General features: G+C 37.1%; 2 protein-coding genes across 4 annotated transcripts in view; one reads left to right on the forward strand and one right to left on the reverse strand.

Annotated features, from left to right (window-relative positions):
* LOC107586411 (chromatin assembly factor 1 subunit A-like) overlaps nucleotides 1-20,913 on the reverse strand; it is a 28,393-nt gene extending 7,480 nt beyond the window's left edge. Inside the window, exons 1-12 of one of the 2 annotated variants that reach the window (XM_016273769.1) lie at nucleotides 20,551-20,913; nucleotides 17,698-17,745; nucleotides 15,593-16,233; nucleotides 15,467-15,514; nucleotides 13,749-13,993; nucleotides 13,588-13,648; nucleotides 13,419-13,487; nucleotides 12,983-13,197; nucleotides 12,681-12,852; nucleotides 3,387-3,467; nucleotides 3,186-3,287; nucleotides 2,867-3,113 (exon numbers count right to left, since the gene is read on the reverse strand). In XM_016273769.1, coding sequence (XP_016129255.1) covers nucleotides 2,867-3,113; nucleotides 3,186-3,287; nucleotides 3,387-3,467; nucleotides 12,681-12,852; nucleotides 12,983-13,197; nucleotides 13,419-13,487; nucleotides 13,588-13,648; nucleotides 13,749-13,993; nucleotides 15,467-15,514; nucleotides 15,593-16,233; nucleotides 17,698-17,745; nucleotides 20,551-20,605 — 1,984 coding nt within the window. In that variant the 5' untranslated portion in view covers nucleotides 20,606-20,913. Of the gene's footprint in view, nucleotides 1-2,866; nucleotides 3,114-3,185; nucleotides 3,288-3,386; nucleotides 3,468-12,680; nucleotides 12,853-12,982; nucleotides 13,198-13,418; nucleotides 13,488-13,587; nucleotides 13,649-13,748; nucleotides 13,994-15,466; nucleotides 15,515-15,592; nucleotides 16,234-17,697; nucleotides 17,746-19,594; nucleotides 19,643-20,550 lie in introns of both variants that reach the window. The other variant, XM_016273770.1, reaches the window with a different exon arrangement.
* Nucleotides 20,914-21,485: 572 nt separating this feature from the next.
* Nucleotides 21,486-24,006, forward strand: part of scamp4 (secretory carrier membrane protein 4) — a 5,458-nt gene continuing 2,937 nt past the window's right edge. Inside the window, exons 1-5 of one of the 2 annotated variants that reach the window (XM_016273778.1) lie at nucleotides 21,486-21,568; nucleotides 21,985-22,079; nucleotides 22,207-22,335; nucleotides 22,447-22,603; nucleotides 22,682-22,783. In XM_016273778.1, the coding sequence (XP_016129264.1) occupies nucleotides 22,073-22,079; nucleotides 22,207-22,335; nucleotides 22,447-22,603; nucleotides 22,682-22,783 (395 nt within the window). In that variant the 5' untranslated portion in view covers nucleotides 21,486-21,568; nucleotides 21,985-22,072. Of the gene's footprint in view, nucleotides 21,569-21,608; nucleotides 21,718-21,984; nucleotides 22,080-22,206; nucleotides 22,336-22,446; nucleotides 22,604-22,681; nucleotides 22,784-24,006 lie in introns of those variants that run through there. The other variant, XM_016273779.1, reaches the window with a different exon arrangement.

Consider the following 24,006-nt stretch of genomic DNA (forward strand, 5'->3'; position numbering starts at 1 on the left):
AACAAGTTAATATTAAGTGACTTACATTGTCTGACTAGAACACTATTGTCTGATTTTGCCCTATTTCGTTGTCAAAAATTGTTTAAAACACAGACACAGTGGAGCCGTGTTTCGTTTATGAATGAACAGGGTTTTTTAAACGAATCAAGTGAGTCGGTGATTCATGATACCCATTCATAAAGTCAGTCACTTGATTCATTCCTGAATGAATCCGCCGTTCGAATGAGTCAATTGAATGAATGATTCAGTGATAAAAATCAGTGACTTGCCGCCACCTGCTGGCAGTTGTAGTTTCATTTTTATAGTATCTTTTCAGTTATTTAAATCATTTAATATTTCTATATTCAAAATGTTATATTTAAGACATTAATATCATCATTAATTTATGGATTTAATTGCACTCATTCCACTTCTGAGCCTCATTAAATGTCTAATAGTATACCAAGCCACTTTTGTGTTCTTCTGTGCCACCTTTGCAAATTAATTTTGTTAATACTGATTTCATTTGACTGGTAACTTATATTTCTTATTCTACTTGTTCTTATTCTGTCGTTTTAATTACAATTTTTAAAAAGCTTATAAAATATATATATTTTTAAGAATTTGACAAAAGATTATATACTTTTAATAAAGTTGGAGTCAAATATGACCTCATAATGGGAAGGCTACTTCTTGATAAAATTTAGGATTATTGATTAGAAGGTGCTCCTAAAATTTTGAACGTACTCCTAAAATTTTGAACGTGTTAAAGGGATCATATGATGCTTTTTTAAAGATCATTATTTTGTGTATTTGGTGTAACAGAATATGTTGACATGCTTTAATGTAAAAAAAAAACACTATTTTTCAAAAACTGTACATAATTGTAGGTCCTCTATGCCCCGCCTCTCTCAAACGCTTAGTTTTCTACAAAGTCCCTCCTTCCGACAAGCGCAGTCTGCTCTGATTGGCTAGCTGACCCATTGCATTGTAATTGGCCGAACACCGCAAGCACTCGTCGGAAATGTAACGCCCCTTACCATAATCGCGAGCTTCATCTTTCAAAATAAATGTAAAGACAGAGCCCGAAAGGGGAACAGAGTCGCGTGACAGACACAGTGATGAAGCTGGTGTGTTTGCAGTACACAAGCCACGGTTAAGACAGCTGACTCTACTGTGATGTGATGTGACCCTCTCCCTCTCTCTCTATCTCTCTCTCACACACACGCACGCGCACACACACACGATGCGCAAAACTCCGCATTTGAACAGTCAATAGCAAATACTTAAACTAATACCAAAACAGTAGCTGATTCAGAAGTGCCAGATTGTCATAGCAAAGTTAGAATTACCTCCTCTTCTAGGTTCACGAAACGGTCGTCCTTAAAATGCATTACTGTTCAGTTGTAAGTAATCTTAAAGATTCCTAAATGCATCTGGAAGGCCAAATAAAGTGCTTTTGCTTTCGCACTGAAACACACAGCGTCTCCCTGACATGGCTGCTTCAACACTAACTGCGGTTACTGAAACCACGCATTCTTTCTTGGCGTGCACATTTGGGTCCCATTATGCAAATATTTCCACATAGTGAGGTAGATATGTGGGGGCGTGTCAGAACGAGCCGTTTTAGGGGGGCGTGGCAGAGTCTTAACTTAGATAAAGAATATCTCTTTGGTTTTGAGACTTTAGTCTATGCAACTTCAGGGATCTTATCTATGCACAATCAGCTCGTAACACTCCAAAGAGAAAGGAAAACTTGAAATCGCACCATATGACCCCTTTAAGTTAGGAGTGCTCCTAAATAAGAAAAGTAAGCGCAGAGCCCTGATTTTCCCATATAGAATAAATTGTCTACAGGCTTTTTATGTCACCTTCTTCGTCCATTAACATGCTATATTTTTAATGATTTTCTATGGGAGGAACACGTTTAACGTGCAATTTAAGGCATTGCGTTCTGGGCTTGTCTGCTTGCCTGTACGGAGTTGGTCCTTTTAATATCACTTTCTTACTGCATTTCTTAATGCACGTTCATATCTGCTGGTCTGTATATAGTTTGTGTCAGCAATGAGACTTATACTGAATTTAGTCTTTATCATCTGTCATATACTGGCCATCCGCTTGCCTTGTAGTATACATTATATTAATAAACTGTATATCAAATTTGATTTTTAATAGCACTATCTGAATACATTAAGCCATATTAAGTATTTATGGTTTTCTACAGGAGGAAAACACTTAACGAGAGACTTTGCGCATTGTGTTCATATTCTGCTGTATTGTGGCCACAGATTAGGAGGTCTTGTCTTTTTCTCCTACAGGTGACTTGCAGGACCCTGTACGTTACAGTACCAAATTAGTTTTAATCGTTTAACATCCACAGTGTCTTGGCACGATTTGTGTAGATTGCAAGTGATGTCGCAGGTAGCAGAGAGTGCAGGCAGCTAAGTGACACTGTAATTTTGTTTCTTTTTTCTTGTCTTCACCACCTGGCTACTTTTGTAAAATGTTGAGAGATTCAATTAAATAAATAAAATGAAATAAATTTTTTTTAAAAAGATTACAAGCCACTTCACTTACGGAAGTGCAGGTGTCTGAGAAGTCAGAGATCTGCAGCTAGACCCTATTGGAAATTTCACTGGTGATTCACTCGGTTTTGCTGCACCACTCAGAGTAAATAGGCTGAAAACAGCCTTTAATACAGTGTGTGTACTTCATCGCAATGCAAATACCATCTCTGCATGATCTCGCACTTGATCACTGTTTGTAGAGGCTCATTAACAATAGCATTTAGTCAAGAAACATGGACTGCAGATGAGAAATCTTTAGCTTCTAACTATATCTATAATCTACCAAGCATATAACAGTCAAACACACACACTGTACTCACATTTCTCATTCCTCTGTTGGCGTGAGAGATCCTGTTCAGGGGTACAGGGCTCGTCTCTGGGTAAAGGCTCAAGAATGCAGATAGCATACGGTTGCAGGAGGTCCAGCCCAGGTTCTTCCCCCTCCCACAGGCAGCCACGCACCACCGATTCCAACACCTTCACCTTCCCTTTAGACATCAGCTCATTCTCCCATTCACGAGCCTTCATCCTCTGACGCACCTTCTGTTTCTCTGGATCTCCACCCTCCTGCAAGAGCAGCCTCTTAGCATCATGACGTGACTTAATGAGGCAACTGAAGAAGGGGGATGTTTAAAATACCTCGTCTTCCTCAAGTGCTCCTTCCCCTTCTGACAGATAACCGTGGGGCACAAAGAACCCATCATCATCGTCGTCATCATCTCCTCCTTCATCGTCATCATCCTGGAAGGAAAAGCCAGATTAAAGTCACCCCCAAATTCAAACATGCAGACAACAATGGCTAATTTGTCACTACAGAAATAGTGATGTCATATTGCTCACCCCCTCACTGTGTGACAGAGACTCTCCCGGCTCCTCTTCCTCCCACTCTTCATCACTGTCCACCTCATAATCCAGCAGGCCCTGATAAGACAAAAACTTCAGGTTGCTATGGAAGCCCATTTCCACCACATAAGAAAAATCATGCTTTGGTAAATAATAGTCAATTATAAATTTCAAAGCAGCTTCAGAGAAAACCACTATGTTAAGGTTTATAATCCTAATACCTTCAATGCCTTATAGTTGCATTTAGCAGATTAGAGTTGGGTAATATAATTTACATTTTGCAACTATATGCAATCAAGCAGATGAGATTGTCTAGTATAAATCTCCCAACATGAGTATACCACATGTACATGGATATACATCCTTAAATATATCCAACTTTATATAAAAAGTAGGGCAACAATTTAGTTACATTTTGTCACAACGAGATAAAATAAAAACTGACAAAAAGGCTTTGATAATTTTACCTTGCAATTACAACTTCGATTTTAAATTGTCAATTGTTAGTGAAAAAACCTCTACTAAGAATAACTTCTATAAATTATGAGAAACACATGTTTATCAGTAGCTGCAAATTATCCTTTGGTTTATTTCAGCAAAATTTTCTACCGTTTTCCATTCTGGCAAAGTTTAATGTATTTGACATTTTTAATTTTGAAGTTTTATTTTTTTTATTTGATAGAAATTAGTGATTTTTAAGTGGTCAAAACCATAGGTTACTCTTTATGAACATGTAAAATGATCTTAATCGGTCATCTCACTAGCCAATTAATAAACTTCAATCATAGAGTTGCTATAGAATCAGAGGGAGTTGGGGCATTGTTGGGTTTATTTCTGAATTGCTTGAAATCAGAGGAAGCAGTTAGTGAACTGGACTCTCAGGAAGAATAACTTCTATAAATTATGAGAAACACATGTTTATCAGTAGCTGCAAATTATCCTTTGGTTTATTTCAGCAAAATTTTCTACCGTTTTCCATTCTGGCAAAGTTTAATGTATTTGACATTTTTAATTTTGAAGTTTTATTTTTTTTATTTGATAGAAATTAGTGATTTTTAAGTGGTCAAAACCATAGGTTACTCTTTATGAACATGTAAAATGATCTTAATCGGTCATCTCACTAGCCAATTAATAAACTTCAATCATAGAGTTGCTATAGAATCAGAGGGAGTTGGGGCATTGTTGGGTTTATTTCTGAATTGCTTGAAATCAGAGGAAGCAGTTAGTGAACTGGACTCTCAGGCCCTCGACAGTGACCAATGAACTTCTTTGCAAGCTGAAAAACTGCCAACCCATTGTCCTGCTCGGATCTCATCCAAACTTTTCCTAAGTAAACAAAGTCACATACAGCCACAGATTGTATCAAGTATATCTTATAAGAAATAACATTTTCCTTGGTACTACTGAGAAATGACTTCACAACACAAGTGTATTTAGACAGTAATCACAATCACAATGTTGCCATGACAACAGTAAAGTTTAATGTGGGTCTGATGCTGCATTTCCAGTTCTTTCCACAGACTTGAAATATACTTGCGGTGGTAGCTGAGTGAAAATCCTATTACCCATGGCACAAAAATGGTCTACTACATGTGACAAACAACAAATAATGTGTGACTTTTAACAATATTTTTATTTATTGAAATTCATTTTGATACAGATTATGCTGTGTTTAGGGAGATATGAAGTACCTTTTAGCCATTTACCACAACATTTCTCAACTACACCATTAGTTTATATGAAAAATTAAATTTTTTTGGGAAAAAAATAAAACTTTAATGATGACCAAAATAAAATATTTAATTTGTTTCTGGATATTGATCTAGGTGTTAGGGGCAGAAATCTGCCATCTGCTGGCTACAGAAAAATCTGTAGGAAATACAGAGTTAGTAATTAGCATACACATGCAGCAGAGGCCCATAGAGATCCATGAATTTTTTTGGATGAGGTTAACTGCTCTTATAAATGCAATGTGGAACAAACAGCGTCTCTGCAGCGCATGTGGGATTGTCAGTGGGAATAAACAGGTCTTGCTAGGGGAGCTGCACAATATATAGAAATTGTCGAAATATCGCAAATGTAAACATCGCGATATGCATATTCGCAACTGCATGCAATATCTGAATCATTTTAATAAGTTTTGAATAATTTTAATAAATCTTCAATTTTACACTTAATTATTACATTTCTGTACCTGAATACTACGGTTTCCGGGTTTCTACAGGATTTTTAAGCTCAAATTTAAGACCTTTTTTAAGACCTGCGCAGATAAAATTAATACCATATGAGAGGGGTAGGGCAATGTCTATAGTACCATATTAAACTGTAAAATTACTGTAAAAAGCACAATTTACAGTTCAGAAACAAGATTTATAAAATGATAAACTTTACATTTCAGCCTTTAAAACCATTTTTAAGAAAATGGATGAGTCAAAAGTATTAATTACTATTAATTTAAACAAATTATTATATCAATTAAATAACAAATTAGGGGTGTGCGATATTGACAAAAAATTATATCTCAATTTACAGGGATTTTATCGATAACGATAATTAGACAATATTTTGCTGAATGCGTTATTGTGCCGATATCTTATGTCTAATTGTGCTGACAGCTGACTCCTGAATTTTTTTATACTCTTCACATTCTGTGTGGTCAGTCCACAGCAGTGATAGAAATGAATCATTTCCAACAAGTTTTATGGGCATTTTTACCTTTAAAGGTGGGGTAAGCGATTTCTGGTAGCCAATGTTGACATTTGAAATCACCAAAACAAACACGCCCCTACCCCAAAAGGGTCGAGCCCCAATTTTGATAGCTCCGCCCCACACATACATACACAACCCAGGCAACGATTAGTTCTGTGAAACAAAGCAAAACCAATGTTACACCATGTCTACACCGGACGTGAGTGGCGTGGCGCAACAAAATACTATAGAACTCATTGTAATCAGTGCCGTCTACACCATAGATATATATATACAGGTGCATCTCAATAAATTAGAATGTCATGGAAAAGTTCATTTATTTCAGTAATTCAAAACAAATTGTGAAACTCGTGTATTAAAAAAATACAATGCACACAGACTGAAGTAGTTTAAGTCTTTGGTTCTTTTAATTGTGATGATTTTGGTTCACATTTCACAAAAACCCACCAATTCACTAGCCAACAATTTACTAAAAATGTTTTTTTTATTGGTCTTATGAAGTATTCTAATTTGTTGAGATAGTGAGTTGGTGGGTTTTTGTGAAATGTGAGCCGAAATCATCCCAATTAAAATAACCAATGACTTAAACTACTTCAGTCTGTGTGCATAGAATTTATTTAATACACGAGTTTCACAATTTGAGTTGAATTACTGAAATAAATGGACTTTTCCACGACATTCTAATTTATTGAGATGCACCTGTACATATATATGGTCTACACTGGATGCGGCACGGCACGAGACGACAAATCCCCGACAGAAAACTGCTGCTGAGTTCTATTTATGACGTATTGGCGCACTAGTCTAACCTGCTAGACTTCATCACCTGATGTATGCGTGCACTCTGTAGGGGTTTTGTTTGCTTTTCGCGATATACTCGATAATATCAAATCACACATCGTTAAAAAAACAACTACGATATTATTGCAGACCATACATACCGCACACCCCTATTATGTTTAGATTTTTATAACGTATTGTCTTCTTATCGATCCACCAGTTCACATTGAAAGCTCTGTGTGTTTGCAGGGTAAAAACATGGGTCGATTTTTGCATTTGTCTGAACTCTGAACAAAACAGCCATTTTATTGAAAATGCTCATTCATTCTGAAAGCAGGTGGAGCGTTTGGTAGAAATATAACTGTTTCCCGGTATTGGCAGAACACAAAGCAGCACAGCACCGGACTTTGAACCTGCAGCGCTCATGTTTATTTAATGAAATCATAGCCTTTTGTTTAATCGTCACATTCAGCATATCGCAATTCTGGTCTTTCCGTCCCCAATTTTAAGACCTCTTGAAATCATAATTAAGACTTCCTTGTACAATTTAAGACCCACAGAAACCGTGCTGTTTATTTTATCTATCATTGTAATTTGTATATTTGTTCTTTTTTTTCTTCTGACTGTTCACTTGCATTTAATCATGTTTGAACTTTCTTAGGCTATAGTTTTTGCTGTGGTATATGAAGAAGTACTTAACCTGTTAACTGTCACTGGCCCACTTACCATTACATGTTTTAAACAGTAGTATATTAGTCTGAACCTAATGCAATCCTGACAAACTATATATCATTTGAAAGCTTAAAGTGGAAGTGAAGCAGTCAGTTAAGTTAACATTATTTAGTAAAGTGATTTCCACTTTGATAAAAAAATATATAACAAACATGATTAATGTAACCATTTTAAAGAAAAAAGGATGTTTTGTTATAGCTTTTAGAGCAAGCACCCATCTTGCAGTACCACCGCATGTGACGTCACAGGGTTGGTTCGCTCTGATGGCCAGTGAAGTAATAGAAGCATTTCTTTACATTTTGAACACACAAATGTTATTTTAACACAAATAATATGGTTTTCACCATAATTTGGATGAATATTCAACATCAAACTGTCTATATGCTAAGTTTTGATCGTGGTATCCCAAACATTGTTTTCATAATGCCAGGCGCAAGGTGATGTAACCAGACAACGCTTCATCATTCATGTCGCATTTGATTGTTGTCAGACCATTAAGACATATGCATTACATTGACTGGTTCACCAGTTGTATGCATCATATTTTAAGTTCACCTGCGAATACAATTAGCTTTCCAGCTGTTAACAGGACGTAGTGTTTAACTAATCACCTAATGTTATCTGAACAATCGGACCAGTGCTGCTTCCTTAAAGTTTATCATTCTCACGTGTTTTAAGCCTTGTCAGTTTAAATATTAAAGTTCGTGGTATCCCAAACATTGTTTTCATAATGCCAGGCGCAAGGTGATGTAACCAGACAACGCTTCATCATTCATGTCGCATTTGATTGTTGTCAGACCATTAAGACATATGCATTACATTGACTGTTCACCAGTTGTATGCATCATATTTTAAGTTCACCTGCGAATACAATTAGCTTTCCAGCTGTTAACAGTACGTAGTGTTTAACTAATCACCTAATGTTATCTGAACAATCGGACCAGTGCTGCTTCCTTAAAGTTTATCATTCTCACGTGTTTTAAGCCTTGTCAGTTTAAATATTAAAGTATTTAAGCCATTTAAGCGCGAGACAGCACGGAATAGATTTCAGTGCGGTATTTACACGCTGTGATAGACCTTTTCTGAAAGAGATTTAAATGCAGTACTCAGGCTTGTGATAGATAATTTCTGTTCGCGCCGGCGGCGCTGCACACACACACACACAAAGCCACAGCTCGGCTAGCATGCAAGTAGGCTACCAAATTGAGTTTTCTGTCGCGCCTTCATCAGCAAATGCACACAAAGCACGTCGGAATGACAGTCTTGAGGAGTATCCACGTAAACGAGTTTTGTTTCCGATCCGCACCTTACCGCTGCGGTTTCTTCAGCCCCTAATACTGCTCGGTCCCATCGCCGTATCAGCTCAAATGCATAGGCAATTGCACTTATTATGGACTTAACAGTGCATTCAATGTAATCTTTTTCCATTTCAAAACAAGCGTGTGTTCAAAATGCTTCTATTACTTCACTGGCCATCGGAGCGAACCAACCCCGTGACGTCACACGCGGTGGTACTGCAAGATGGCGACACCCTTGCTTTAAAAGCTATAACAACACAATTTTTTCTTTAAAATGGTCACATTAACCATGTTTGTTTAGGGCTGGACAATAATTCAATATCAATATGTATCGCGATATAATTTTTTTCAGTAACTGAAATTATTTTTTAACACATTTCCGATATACATTTCCAGTGTTTCCCATACATTGATTTATTTGTGACGTTTGACTTCATTGAAAAAACATGAGCACTGCACATTTCAAAATCAAAACACGTTGCGGGTGTTTTATATGAATGTATCTCTGAAAGGAACCGACTGTCTTCAGAATAGTTTAGATGGCAGTATAATATAGAAATTATTACTTTCATTTAGCAAGGATGTTTTAAATTGATCAAAATTGATGAAAAAAACATTTATAATGTTACAAAAGATTTCTATTTCAGATAAATGCTGTTCTTCTGAACTTTCTATTCATCAAAGAAACCTGAAAAAAAACTACTCGGCTGTTTTCAACATCATGATAATAAATGATTTTTGAGCAGCAAATCAGAATATTAGAATGATTTCTGAAGGATCATGTGACTGGAGTAATGATGCTAAAGCTCTGCTTTGAAATCACAGGAATAAATTATATTTTCAAATAGAAAACTGCTCTTTTAAATAGTAAAAATATTTCAAAATGTTACCGTTTTGCTGTATTTTGGATCAAATAAATGCAGGCTTGGTGAGCAGAAGAGAATTCTTTAAAAAACATAAATTTTGACTGGTATGTTAGCCTATAGTTTGAAGTAAAAAATATTAATATTATTCAGTAGAGTCTGAGATTTATTTGACAGTGATTTCACATTTCTTGTTTGTATGAAGGCTAAATACCAATAAAAGGTGAACATTTATTTATTGGTGCCATTTTTTTCCTAAAATATTATATAGTTTGATAGGAGTAGGTTTCATAGAGTTGGCAAATAAATTTTTCATAAGTTTGTAGGTACAGACATCTGTTGTGGCCGTTCTTGGCCGTTTTTATGAGGCTTTTTTAATAGTGTTCATATCGATATCGGAATTATATCGTATCGACCGAAATTACGAAATATATCGTGATATAAATTTTGGCCACATCGTCCAGCCCTATGTTTGTTATATATTTTTTAATCAAAGTGCAAATCACTTTACTAAATAATGTCAACTTGACTGACTGATTCATTTCCACTTTAAAGCCTCTAGTTTTCATATTTGGTGACTGATTTTTTAAATATTGTACAGAGCAACTGTAATTTATTAATTTGTAAGAAGAGTACTCATCAGAGTCAGAGAGCGAGTTCTGACCTTCACTTTGAAAAAGTGATAAATATATAAAATCAGTAAAAATCTCCATTCATGTTCATGTCAAGTGTTCAAAAGATAACATTCATTCTATTTTTTGAGAAAAAAAGGTCTAAAAGTGTTTCGAATATAAAGAATAAAACAATAGGTTCTCAATTTTTGATGCCGCGTGAACGATAACATACGTCCAGGGTTCTTGTCGCATTTCTTTTGTGTTTTTTAGAGGTTGAATTGAAATCAAATACCGCTATACTACCCTTAATACTTCTGAATGTGATGTCTACGTCATAAACATTGAGAAAAGTATGAAAAAACATGTTTCAGATCACTCAAACCATATATGGAAATGGAGGCGCCCTTATATGGTTACTAATGGCGCTTTTCCACTGCGTGGTATGACTCGGCTCGGTACGGCTCAGTACGGCACGGCATGGTTCGGCTCGGCTTGCATTTCCACTGCAGTTCAGTACCACTTCAGAGTGGGCGGGATTATTCACATGTCGTTATAGTTGCTCCGCCTCTACTACCACGACTCCTAAAAAAACGTTTTCATTCCACATCGCCCCATCAAGCTCTCGCTGGATCCACTCCTCTGCTATCAACGAGAGGAACGTCTGTACTTCCGCAACAGACAACAACACTTTTTGGTTGTTAAAAAATAAGGTGCACTCGTTCAAAATAGTTGCGTTCGATCCTTCGCTGGCTGTGCTGATTTAAATCTAGCGGTTCTTTTGTGTTTGTGTCACAAGTTCAGTGACGCAGTTTGTGACGATTCTCTCTGCCCAATCCGTGATCAGCAGAGTTTACACGTCACGTTTTGGTAACGGTACGGTTCACCTGGAACTCCAACCGAAGTGGTACTAAAAAAAGTACCAGGTACTGTACCCAGTGGAAAACCCCCCAAAAGTGAACCGTAACGAGCAGTACCATGCAGTGGAAAAGCGCCATAATAGGGTTTGATGGTCATTTAGTGGAAAAGCTTGGTACTACGCCCAAACAAAATTTCACTGAAAGTTAATTTTTTGAGATATCAACCTCAAATTTGGAACACAACTTCTTCAGCTTTTTGGTTTTCTAGCAGTTTTAGAGTGAAACATGTTTTGTAAAATATATATTTTACATCAAATATAAATATTACAATTTTTACATTTTATATTTTCATAAACTTAAAACTTCCATAACTTTTTTGAATATAATTGATAACTTTTTTCACCTCTACAATAATCTGCCAAGTGTCTTCTTTAAAAAGAGACAACCTTAAGTCTCTGCTTCAAAGCATTCAAAATGTATAACAATTTAAGTTGGAAATGTCATTAAGGCCTATACTCAAAAAGCGGAACCGACAGTTAACAGGTTAAGTGTACTTTAAGTAATAACTGGAAAGCAAAGTTACATTGATATAAAATAAGTGGCATTCATTTTTTTGTTTGTTTGTTCACATTGATGTTAAAATTACATTTTCTGATTTGTGACAATACTTTTTATGCAATACTAAAACACTGCTGGTCACTTTCAGAAGTTGTAGTGATGCTTTCTTTTCTAAGAAAGAATGTGAAACATACTGGTTATATACCTTTCATTTTTAAATATTTTAAAATATAATTTTAATTGATTTTACACACTTAAGTTAATAACACATCACATATAGAAGATTGCATTATTTAACAAGGTATCGCATATCGCATTTTTCTTCAGTACCGCACAGCCCTAGTTCTTGCACACACCGAACAAGCAGTTATGAAACATGGAGGCTCTTCATGTCACGTCTTTTGCATGCTCAAGTTCGTTATTTTAAATGTAGACGTGTGACAAGCACACTCAAAGAGAGATCGAAAGCTCAGCCAAGATGGACAAACAGCTGATCATAGCTGTACATAAACATATCTAGTAGTATAGTTAATGCAAGGGATGGAAATCCATTTATCCTTGGCTGAATCTTCTTCATCAATAACGCGGCTCATGATTGATTAGCAACGGCATATCACTGGAGCGCGAGCTCCCAAGCTCTTTTGAATAGAGAAGTGGCACGGCTGGCGTTTTCCATGAGTTTTTAGACATGACATGTGAACGGCCTCTAAATCGATTGCGGATGGTTTCATCATCTCGGGCGGATAAAAAAAAAAAAAAAAGTATAAGAGTATAAAATAATGAAAAGCAAAAATGTGTTACCAAATATAATTGGGGGGCACACCCAGGTGAAGTCTATGTGTGGGAAGCACTGATTTCATTTACACATTCTTGTTTTTACCTTGTGTTGTCTCAGTGGGCAGCGTGGAGAGATGAGAGTGCTCTTTTTACACCAGGTCCCCCAGTAAGCTGGACGATAGTTGTCATGGAATTGCAGGAGTTTCATGCGGCCATAACGGTGGCGGTCTGGGACGCCATCTGCCTTTTGACTGTCAGTTATGACCACACAATCTCTAATAACAGAAAACAGACAAAACAAACAAAGAATAAGCTTTTCACATCACTCTCATATAAACAGCAGCTAGTGTTCCACATATTTATAAGGTCATGAGTATCTCAGCAACAGGTTTAATATGGCTTTACCTTACAGCACTGTGACTGGGCTGGGTTGGACCTGAACGGCGAGGTTTATGCCTTGTCCAGTCCTTCAGTCCATTTAGAGTGCTGTCAGGTTGGGCAAGATAATGGTCCAGCTCCTCTAGAACGGAGTCTTCACATTGTACTCGAGTCAGTGGTGCCAGAGACATGTTAGCTTTAATCTCAAAAGGAGCAAATTTCCCACAGGCAGACGCCAGAGTCTGAAACACAACAAAACACAAAAAAAAAGTTAGAAAAAGAAAACACAGCGTAAACAAAGCATGACAGCCATTACATTGGGAAAGATTTCTAGCTTTTAGATTATCTTATTCATTTGAGAATGAGTCCTTGTTGGACAAACAGATATCTTATGTAACATTTGTAAATGTTTCACACAAGTAGTTTGACAAGTCTTTATTCCAGTGAATAATGTGACTCTTACCTTTGGTGCCAACTGGGTCTTGGGCTTCTGTAGAAAGCGTGTAATCTCAGCCTTCTCAGCTTTGATTCGCTAAACAGATGGACAAACTCAATGAGGACCTGAACAGTTCGCAAAACAATAACATCCAAATTTGAAGATCTCAGGAATAAAGATTGATAAAACCACTCACATCTTTCTCTTCCTTCAATCGTTTTTCCTCCGCTTTCTTTCTTTTCTCTTCCAGTTTGGCCCTAAATAGCATTTACAACAGATTTTAATACTAGCATCCTTCATAAAACTAAGAAAAAAATCAGTACAACTATTATTGTGATACTTTACTGAGACACTCACTCAATTTTAATTTGCCGCTGCTCTTCTTTAGCTCTTAGTTTCTCTGCCTTTTCCTTCTCCTCCCTCTCCTTTTTTTCTCGTCGCTCCTTTTCATCCGTCTCCTTCTTTTCTTTTTTCTCCCTCTCCTTCTCTTCCTTTAGCTTGCGGGCCTCCTCTTTCTTCATTTCCTTGGCAGCTTTGGCCTCTTCTTTCTGGCGTTCTTTCTCTTCCTTTTGTCGTTGCTTCTCCTCCTGCTCTTGGACACTCTGAGGTACAATAAGACAATAAAGAGCTATTCAAATGGAGTGCAGAATTCCACAGTGACTAGACTTTAAAAGTAAACAATCATTTCTTCTTTAACCCTTAAAGTGCAAACATCCACATTGTGATCAAACTGGTTTGGGACTTCTGGAGGAGAAATAACCCACACTAGCTACTAGGGCTGTGTATCACCAGCAATGCCACGATACAAATCACGATACAGAGGCCACGATACGATACGTATCACGATACAGGACTGCACTGAATTTCACCTCAGCAGAATTTAGTAAAACAGCTGTTTATTAAACATTGCACACTATAGTGCCATTTCTAACTATTGGCAGAGCAGGCAGCTGACCTCTGCATTATGAAGGGCCTCCATAACTAAACCACAGTACAATATAGGTAATGGCATATGTTTCATGTTTACATTGGCCAGGTACAATATTCTGATTGTTTGCATCTTGTTTTTAAGCCCATAAATAATAATGTACTCGTTCTAATAAATGTATATTGTAATGTATTTATTCTAATATTAAAAAACCCTATTTACATTGCCGGAAGGGTATCATTGCACAAATTAACAAACTTTACGTTAAAAAAATTAAAATTAAAAGAGTTCTAAACTAATGCGCTGTCTTCACTGTGAGTCACTCACACAGATCACGTTGCGGCCACACTCAAGACATTCAGGAACAAACTTTTTTTTGCGCTGCCCTGCAGGTTTATCAACTAAATAGCTTAATCGCTCAAGAGCTACATTATCTTTCTCAACAAGGAGCTGGTAACATCGTTTCTACAGAAATTAAAGCCACAGATTCACTGTTAATAGAGAAACGGTGGTAATTCATACATACACAGCTTCTCTCTCTCTCTCATAAATGAACACTTGATGAATTAGTTTTCTGAGAATAGACTTGAAGTGGAGATCGCTAAACTGCAAGCTTACCAGTGTTTTCAGAAAGCAAGCGCGTTTATCCACAGTGGAGAGAGAGCGCGTGCATATGGTTGCCAGGTTGACAAAGATAAGTAGCACACTTAGCAGATATTTCCATATTGCGCAAGTGTAAAGCTCTGTTTCGGGGATTAAGTCTCTTCATATCAGGCAACCCCGGTTGTGTTCCTCTGCAGCCAGATTAAACCTTATTGTAGCCTATATATTACACGCTATTCATTATTTTTTAGAAACCTCGCACTTTTCTACTCAATTTTAAACGTTGTTCTTGTATTTAAATTAAGCGCGGTCCACTGCTGCACACGTGCCTCAATATCGATACAGGGCCAGCTGTATCGATTCTCATATCGTCAAATCTCTGTGACGATACATCGTCGTATCGATGTATCAAACACAGCACTACTAGCTACTAAGATTTCAGTTTTGGGCTCATGAACCCAAACCTGAATCACATATGCTCAGATTAACATTACACTAAAAATGCTGGGTTCTAAATGTGATAAAAAAAAACATGTGATTTTACCTTAAGGGATCGTCTCTTCATTTTACTAGCTGCGTTTATCCGTGACGTCTGCAGAAAGGAAATAGACTGATCAACAGGTTTAACTTAAGCAAAAAAAAAAAGATCAATTGATTCATGTCTACTCACAGAGGCAGGGGTGGAGGGAGCGCTCCTGCTGGGCTCTGGTGAGCTCTCTACCACTGAGAGAGAGCTGGTAGACTCGGTCGACAGCACAGACTCATTCCCGTGACTGACTTCAGTCTCCTGCTGCTCTTCTTCCTCAGTGTCAGACTCTTGAGCAATGTCCAGCAGTGGGAGGGCATCTTCGTCCTTCTCAGTATCTTTTTTTGTCAGTGGGGTGGTTGGTTCTGTAGATTTTGTGGCATGTTCTGCATTCTTCGTTGTTTCTTCGCTAAGGGGGCAGGTGGCAGCACAAGATTTTGTGGCATGTTCTGCATCCTTCGTTGTTTCTTCGCTAAGGGGGCAGGTGGCAGCAACTGGAGGTGCAGGCTGCTGTTTGACAGCATCATTTGAGTCTTCAGTAAGGTCTATTGTTTCAGGGCCAGAGCAGACCGGGGAATGCTTCCGCCTGCTCATGAAGCAATCAAGTGGTCCACGACCATTTACCAGAGCTGGGCCATGGTGCAGCGGGGTGGAGGAACTGTCCCCATCATTTTCTCCATCCAACGCACTGGGTTCAGAATACTTGGGGACAACAGGACCTTTGGTTCTTTTGGGCTCACTGCATTCCTTGGTTTCTGGGTTAAGCCTTTTGAAAGGTAGACGTGCTGTAAGGAGGCAATTCTGTTAAGTTATTCTGAAAAGATTATAAAACACTAGGCCTCATACATTTGCTGGTCATTATACACTGAACATCTGAGGATCTGTGTATCAAGCATGTCTTGCAGTTTAGCAATAGTAGACTGCAATCATGCTGACTGATTTGAACTTTAAGTCGAGGCTTTTAGATAAGAACAAAAGCACACTGCTGTGAAGGAACGAAAGGGGTGTGAAATGGAATGCAGCACAGTAATTGTTTTACCTCAATTATAATAATTGCTGGAAGTCAAAATCAAAATCAAATTTGATCAATCACACATCCCTACTGGATGGAATCTCAAAAGTGCATCCTAATTTTCATACTTGTGCACTATCCTATGCCATTTGTTTAGTATAGTGCAATTAATGGGTTCACACCAAAAATAAAAGTGTATTTTAAATACCTAAATAAAGTACCTATTTAGCTATAGGTACAAATGTAAGAAACATTATACACTCAGTGGCCACAGGTTCAATTACACAAGTGAAGGAGAAGAGCGATTATAGACTTGATGGCTGACAAAATAACCTCAAAGAAAATAAAGAAACTCTAGACTGGAGTGTACACGCATCATTTGGGATGCAACTTCAGTCTGCAACTAAACAAAAAACAAACCATTTATTTTCTGTGAAATCTTACAACTCTGACTGCCAAAAACTGCAGACTGGCTCTGACTTTAGTCAACTCCTCCAGACTGGGGCTAAAATCTGTTCAAAAGTCATGTACTGTATTCCAGCCTTTAGCAACAACCAGAAACAAAAGAATGGACTTATATTCAGAAAAAAATATTTATGTTTTTGAATAAACAAATATGACTAAGACAATTTGTTAAATACTATTAATTAGATTGGGCTTTAAGACTTACTTTTTTTTCATAATTTACTCTATTTTACATTATGGATAAACTGGAAAAATGTACTCTATCTTTTTAATCACCATCATCCAACAGTAAAGTAATATCACAATGAGAAAAGAAAACACTTCATAAAAAAATGTAAGGTAAAAACCCAGTTGCATATTCATTTTAACAGGAATTGAGCCCAAAGACAGTAACACTATAAGAATAACTTTATAAAACATATTTGGAAATTGTTTCATGTTTTTATCCTTATAATAAGCAGTAATGGTAATTTCATTGACGGCTCACTAAAAGGTTTGCATGACCTGATATATCATAAGTGAGTCAATATAGTTTGAGACATACTCCATTAAGCACTTACGTGGACAATTTCCCAATCCACCTACAAACATATCCCATCCTAATGATGTTCAGGATTTTTAATAAAATAAGCTCCCAAGATTCCCCCCCAAAAAATTTATGATTTAATAAACTGGGTCCTCGAGGTATGACTAAACATATGACTATCATATTTTTTTGAGTGGGGATGGTTTTCCATTTCTGACTAGAAATATTAACACTTAAGTTGTTTACCTTGAACAAGCTTCTTGCTGGTATTAGCTTTGCCCACACAATCCATGCCTGAAATATATAAAGAGTATGTTAAGGTCCAATCCTTCATCAGAAATACATATGCAAGCTATAAAAAAAATCAAATGGCATCAATCTGACATGCTCTCTGACATTAAGATCAATACTTGACGCAAAACAGCACTCCTTGTCAAACCACGCCTCGCCATAACAAAGGTAACTGTTAACTGCTAAGTTACCTTTGCATGCTAGTTAACTATTTAGTTGACTGTCACATCGAACCCAAAGATTTCATTTTCGAGGATAAATAGTAACTTTAACATTTCTAAATGTCAAAAAGCCCGCACATAAAACGCAGAAGCGCTTACAAACTTCCAAAGAAATAATGGAGGCCAACTACACGTATAATGTTTAGTTTGGATCTCCCGCCTTTCAGTGAAAGATGGTTTGTAAGTTAGGCCTGTAGCGACTGAGTTTGGCTAACGTTACTGAACCAGTGACTACAGACTTTTTAAAATATAGTTAACATGCACATCAATTGCAAGAATATGACTAATACTGATGCCTATAAGGTAAGGCTATTAAATAGCAGTCCCAAATTAGTTTTGCGAATACAATTATAAAATAATGACACTGACATTAAGCCTGACAACATCTCATCTGACTGCAGATTCTGAATCAGTTCAGCACATTTTTCTCAGGCACTCCTTACTTAAAGGGTTAGTTCACCCAAAAATGAAAATGTGATGTTTATCTGCTTACCCCCAGGGCATCCAAGATGTAGGTGACTTTGTTTCTTCAGTAGAACACAAACAGAGATTTTGAACTCCAGCCGTTGGATTCTATCAGTCGTATAATGCATGGCAATGGTAACAAAATATATGAGAGTAAAAAAACATGCACAGACAAATCCAAATTAAACCCTGCGGCTCGTGACGACACATTGATGTCCTAAGACAGAAGAGCGATTATAGACTTGATGGCTGACAAAATAACCTCAAAGAAAATAAAGAAACTCTAGACTGGAGTGTACACGCATCATTTGGGATGCAACTTCAGTCTGCAACTAAACAAAAAACAAACCATTTATTTTCTGTGAAATCTTACAACTCTGACTGCCAAAAACTGCAGACTGGCTCTGACTTTAGTCAACTCCTCCAGACTGGGGCTAAAATCTGTTCAAAAGTCATGTACTGTATTCCAGCCTTTAGCAACAACCAGAAACAAAAGAATGGACTTATATTCAGAAAAAAATATTTATGTTTTTGAATAAACAAATATGACTAAGACAATTTGTTAAATACTATTAATTAGATTGGGCTTTAAGACTTACTTTTTTTTCATAATTTACTCTATTTTACATTATGGATAAACTGGAAAAATGTACTCTATCTTTTTAATCACCATCATCCAACAGTAAAGTAATATCACAATGAGAAAAGAAAACACTTCATAAAAAAATGTAAGGTAAAAACCCAGTTGCATATTCATTTTAACAGGAATTGAGCCCAAAGACAGTAACACTATAAGAATAACTTTATAAAACATATTTGGAAATTGTTTCATGTTTTTATCCTTATAATAAGCAGTAATGGTAATTTCATTGACGGCTCACTAAAAGGTTTGCATGACCTGATATATCATAAGTGAGTCAATATAGTTTGAGACATACTCCATTAAGCACTTACGTGGACAATTTCCCAATCCACCTACAAACATATCCCATCCTAATGATGTTCAGGATTTTTAATAAAATAAGCTCCCAAGATTCCCCCCCAAAAAATTTATGATTTAATAAACTGGGTCCTCGAGGTATGACTAAACATATGACTATCATATTTTTTTGAGTGGGGATGGTTTTCCATTTCTGACTAGAAATATTAACACTTAAGTTGTTTACCTTGAACAAGCTTCTTGCTGGTATTAGCTTTGCCCACACAATCCATGCCTGAAATATATAAAGAGTATGTTAAGGTCCAATCCTTCATCAGAAATACATATGCAAGCTATAAAAAAAATCAAATGGCATCAATCTGACATGCTCTCTGACATTAAGATCAATACTTGACGCAAAACAGCACTCCTTGTCAAACCACGCCTCGCCATAACAAAGGTAACTGTTAACTGCTAAGTTACCTTTGCATGCTAGTTAACTATTTAGTTGACTGTCACATCGAACCCAAAGATTTCATTTTCGAGGATAAATAGTAACTTTAACATTTCTAAATGTCAAAAAGCCCGCACATAAAACGCAGAAGCGCTTACAAACTTCCAAAGAAATAATGGAGGCCAACTACACGTATAATGTTTAGTTTGGATCTCCCGCCTTTCAGTGAAAGATGGTTTGTAAGTTAGGCCTGTAGCGACTGAGTTTGGGGCTAACGTTAGAACCAGTGACTACAGAGACATTAAGTTCGTCCATTACAGTAACCCAAGACAGAGGAACAAAGTAGTAGATTGAGCTCAGAACAACATAAACGGGGCTTATTTTGATAAACCCGCTTGAATACAGAAAAAACAACAACCATTACACGTAATGAAAATCACATTTAGTGTGAGTAGAAAACAAGATTGTCAATAACAAATCTGAGCTAAACTGCTAACGTGCTAATTAAGAGCCAAAACCCTCGACAACCCCAAATGTTACTTTGAAAAGGCATTGAAATGACATTTTTATCGTCTCTCAGAGCAAATGAACCAAAGTAAAACCGTTTCATTACGTTAGTAATGTCCGGTCAAATGTGGAGTTTTTCCACGTTATTAGTCACCTATATGCGCTCTCTTACCATTATTATTCCCTATATATAGACTTTAATCACGCATTAAACCAGTTGTATTTCACATTAAACATCAGACCTCTTCGTGGTGTGGAGGCCAGAGGCTCTTCGGCCGCGAGCATCACGACCACCATCCCCGCGCCCTTCAACTCCTCGCGCTGGAAACGTTAAACGGAAACGGGCAGCGCTTTTTGGACTCCGTACAAAGCTCCTTATAAGGCTAGTCATCGACTGCACGTCTTTTCCATGTATAACATTAACGTGTCGACTGCGAATTTGATGGGTTTCTGTTACTTTTAGAGCGGTTGGTTCTGTTTTTTTCCCCTGTGTAATCCCGGTCCAGCCGTTTCAGACCAGTCTCATCCCCGGCGGCCAGACTCCCCTCGCGCTCCCCGCTCAGAATTGGCGGGAGCCTGTTGCGGGACTGGATCGGAGTGTGCGATTGGCCAGAGGCGCGCCACGTCACATCAACGAAGAGTCACGTTATTGGCTGTCACGCTTGATTCTGCCTCGCAACACGGAGCGGTCAAAACCTGTGATTGGACAGTGAGTGTGATTCTCGAGTAGGATTGGTCAAATAAAAATAATAAATTACAAAGTTATTCCGTGTAACTACTTTGCCTTGGTAATTCGGTGTAGAGGGTTTCTGATGAGTGAAAATTGAACATTTTTATGAATTGAATTTTATGAATTTTTCCTAAATAAAACTGAAATAATTCCGTGATTCTGAGGTGGGTTTTGAGAGGCTTGACACATTCAGGATTTATATTTTAACAGCAAACGTTAGTAATTCCGCATAAGACCGTGAATGATCCTTAATTCCAAAGCATGAAAATATTCACAAGCTTCTGCCAAAAATAACATAAAGGGGTCATATTCATACATTGCCACAAGGCAGGGGAAACTAACCACACCTTTGATAATCTCGGAATGTGGCTTGTAGTCTTTAAGTCACAACTTCCGTCCGCTACGTGCAAAACAGGCCTCATTAGAACTACAATTCCCATAATGCACCAGAACGCTAGTCCGCCACGGGATTGCCAGAATTTAAAGCGGGCCGCAGACACTTCCCCATCAAACTATTTAGCGGTGCACAGGTATCGTATGATTAAGAATATGAGCCTGAGGTTTTATTGTATTATTAAAGCAGTCGTTTTTCTCTTAAGCACATGCATTAATATTTATAATTTGCGTAGACGTTGTATAGTTTGACCACTGCTTTTTTACTGCAGTTTTGTTTGACATGGTTAGCCGTATTATGTTTTCAAATATCATTAATACAGTGAAATATCGTTAATATGGAACTGTTATAAACAATATGAACACATATTAAATACAAAATATGCATTTATGTTATTTAGAGACAACTGTTATGATCTAATATTGCTTGCAGTGTTCAACAGTTATGTATCATATTAATGTGATCACAATTTAAAGGCAAAAGCCTGATAATTTTTTTAAATCTAATTTTAAGAATGCTTGCCTGTTTTTATGATATTTGTATTTCTTTTAGCATTGAAAACTTCAATTCATCAGTTCAGAGAGAGAAAAGTTCACTACCACCAGAAACATAAACATTAAACACTTTCTCAAAATCGAGAATGACAGGTAAATCAGGTTTGGTTGGCATATAAAATGTATGAATCTCACTGTTTTCAGTTGCTTTTTTCAATGGACAATTGTTTCTTGTTATTGCTGTGGTTAAAAATGATTTATTTCCATTTTTGCCCGACAGATCGAGCAAACAACTTCCCCCCTCTGCCAAAGTTTATGCGCATAAAGCCATGTTTTTACCAGAACGTGGCTGAGGAAATTCCACAACCCTACCAGCAACTTGTGCGTCGTGTTTACAATCTTTGGATGTGTGAGTAAAGAAATGTCAACTCTACTGGGAATAGTTTGGTTTCAGATTTACCAAAGCTGAAATTCCTAACTTTGACTGAAGCATCTAATGACTGACATTTCTATTTTTCAGTGTACTGTATCACACTATGTGTTAATGTGGTGGCCTGCATAGCCTGGTGGGCCGGCGGGGGCAATGTGGAAAACTTTGGGTTTGCGCTCCTCTGGCTGCTGGTTTTCAGCCCATGTAGCTACACCTGCTGGTTCAGGTCACTCTATAAAGCCTTCCGGTAAGGAACCCATTTTGGGAAAGGACAAATAGAGCTGAGGCTTTCATTTTTCACTTTAACCCGTTTTGTCTTTTTTAGGGCTGATAGTTCCTTCAACTTCATGGCATTCTTCTTCATTTTCTTTCTGCAATGTGTTCTTGCCTTCATCCAGAGTCTTGGAATATCAGGTTGGGGTGCTTGGTGAGTAACATTTAAATGTTAGGATATTCAATATTTAATATGAGCATTGGTGGAGGGACATCTGATTGATCTGATTGGCTTCCCCAGGTGCCACCCAAAATTTTCATTTGCTACTGGCGGTTTGGTGATTGACATTTCATTTCACCTCTTGAAAAATAAGTATTTATTTTGCCATGCAGTGTGGCACGCTGTTAATTTACGTTAACATTGAATGTTAAGAGAATATTAACGTTGTTTGCAAGAACAAGTTTAAAGGGGGTCAGACGCTGTACAGGGATAATATGGAAAACATACTATGGAAGTCAATGGCTACCAGCAACGGTTTGGTTACCAGCATTCTTCAAAATATCTTCTTTGTGCTCAACAGAAAAAAGAAACTCATACAGGTTTGGAACAAGATATTATAGATTAGATTGCCTTTATTCTTTCCGTTTGCTCCGTTTTTACAGCAAAACTCATCCTTTTGGTCTGTATGGTGACTAGATTTTGGTCTGTCGCCTTGAATTTGAGAATACCACATAGTGCTTCTCGCCTGGTGTTCCTAGCCTATTTGAACTAAGTGGGTTTTCATCAGGTTAGGTTTCCTGAACAGCTTTTTTGTGTAAGTTAACTTTAGACCAGTGATTGTCAACTGGTTTGGCCATGGGACCCACATTTTCTCAGTCATCAAGCCGTGACCCACTTTTTTTAATATATATTTATACTTATATATTTATATATATATATATATATATATATATAAATATATATATATAAATATACTATTATATACTTTTTAAAATATAGTTAACATGCACATCAATTGCAAGAATATGACTAATACTGATGCCTATAAGGTAAGGCTATTAAATAGCAGTCCCAAATTAGTTTTGCGAATACAATTATAAAATAATGACACTGACATTAAGCCTGACAACATCTCATCTGACTGCAGATTCTGAATCAGTTCAGCACATTTTTCTCAGGCACTCCTTACTTAAAGGGTTAGTTCACCCAAAAATGAAAATTTGATGTTTATCTGCTTACCCCCAGGGCATCCAAGATGTAGGTGACTTTGTTTCTTCAGTAGAACACAAACAGAGATTTTGAACTCCAGCCGTTGGATTCTATCAGTCGTATAATGCATGGCAATGGTAACAAAATATATGAGAGTAAAAAAACATGCACAGACAAATCCAAATTAAACCCTGCGGCTCGTGACGACACATTGATGTCCTAAGACA

This window comes from Sinocyclocheilus grahami, unplaced genomic scaffold (assembly GCF_001515645.1).
Source record: "Sinocyclocheilus grahami isolate Dianchi unplaced genomic scaffold, SAMN03320097.WGS_v1.1 scaffold81.1, whole genome shotgun sequence".
Taxonomy (NCBI): domain Eukaryota; kingdom Metazoa; phylum Chordata; class Actinopteri; order Cypriniformes; family Cyprinidae; genus Sinocyclocheilus; species Sinocyclocheilus grahami.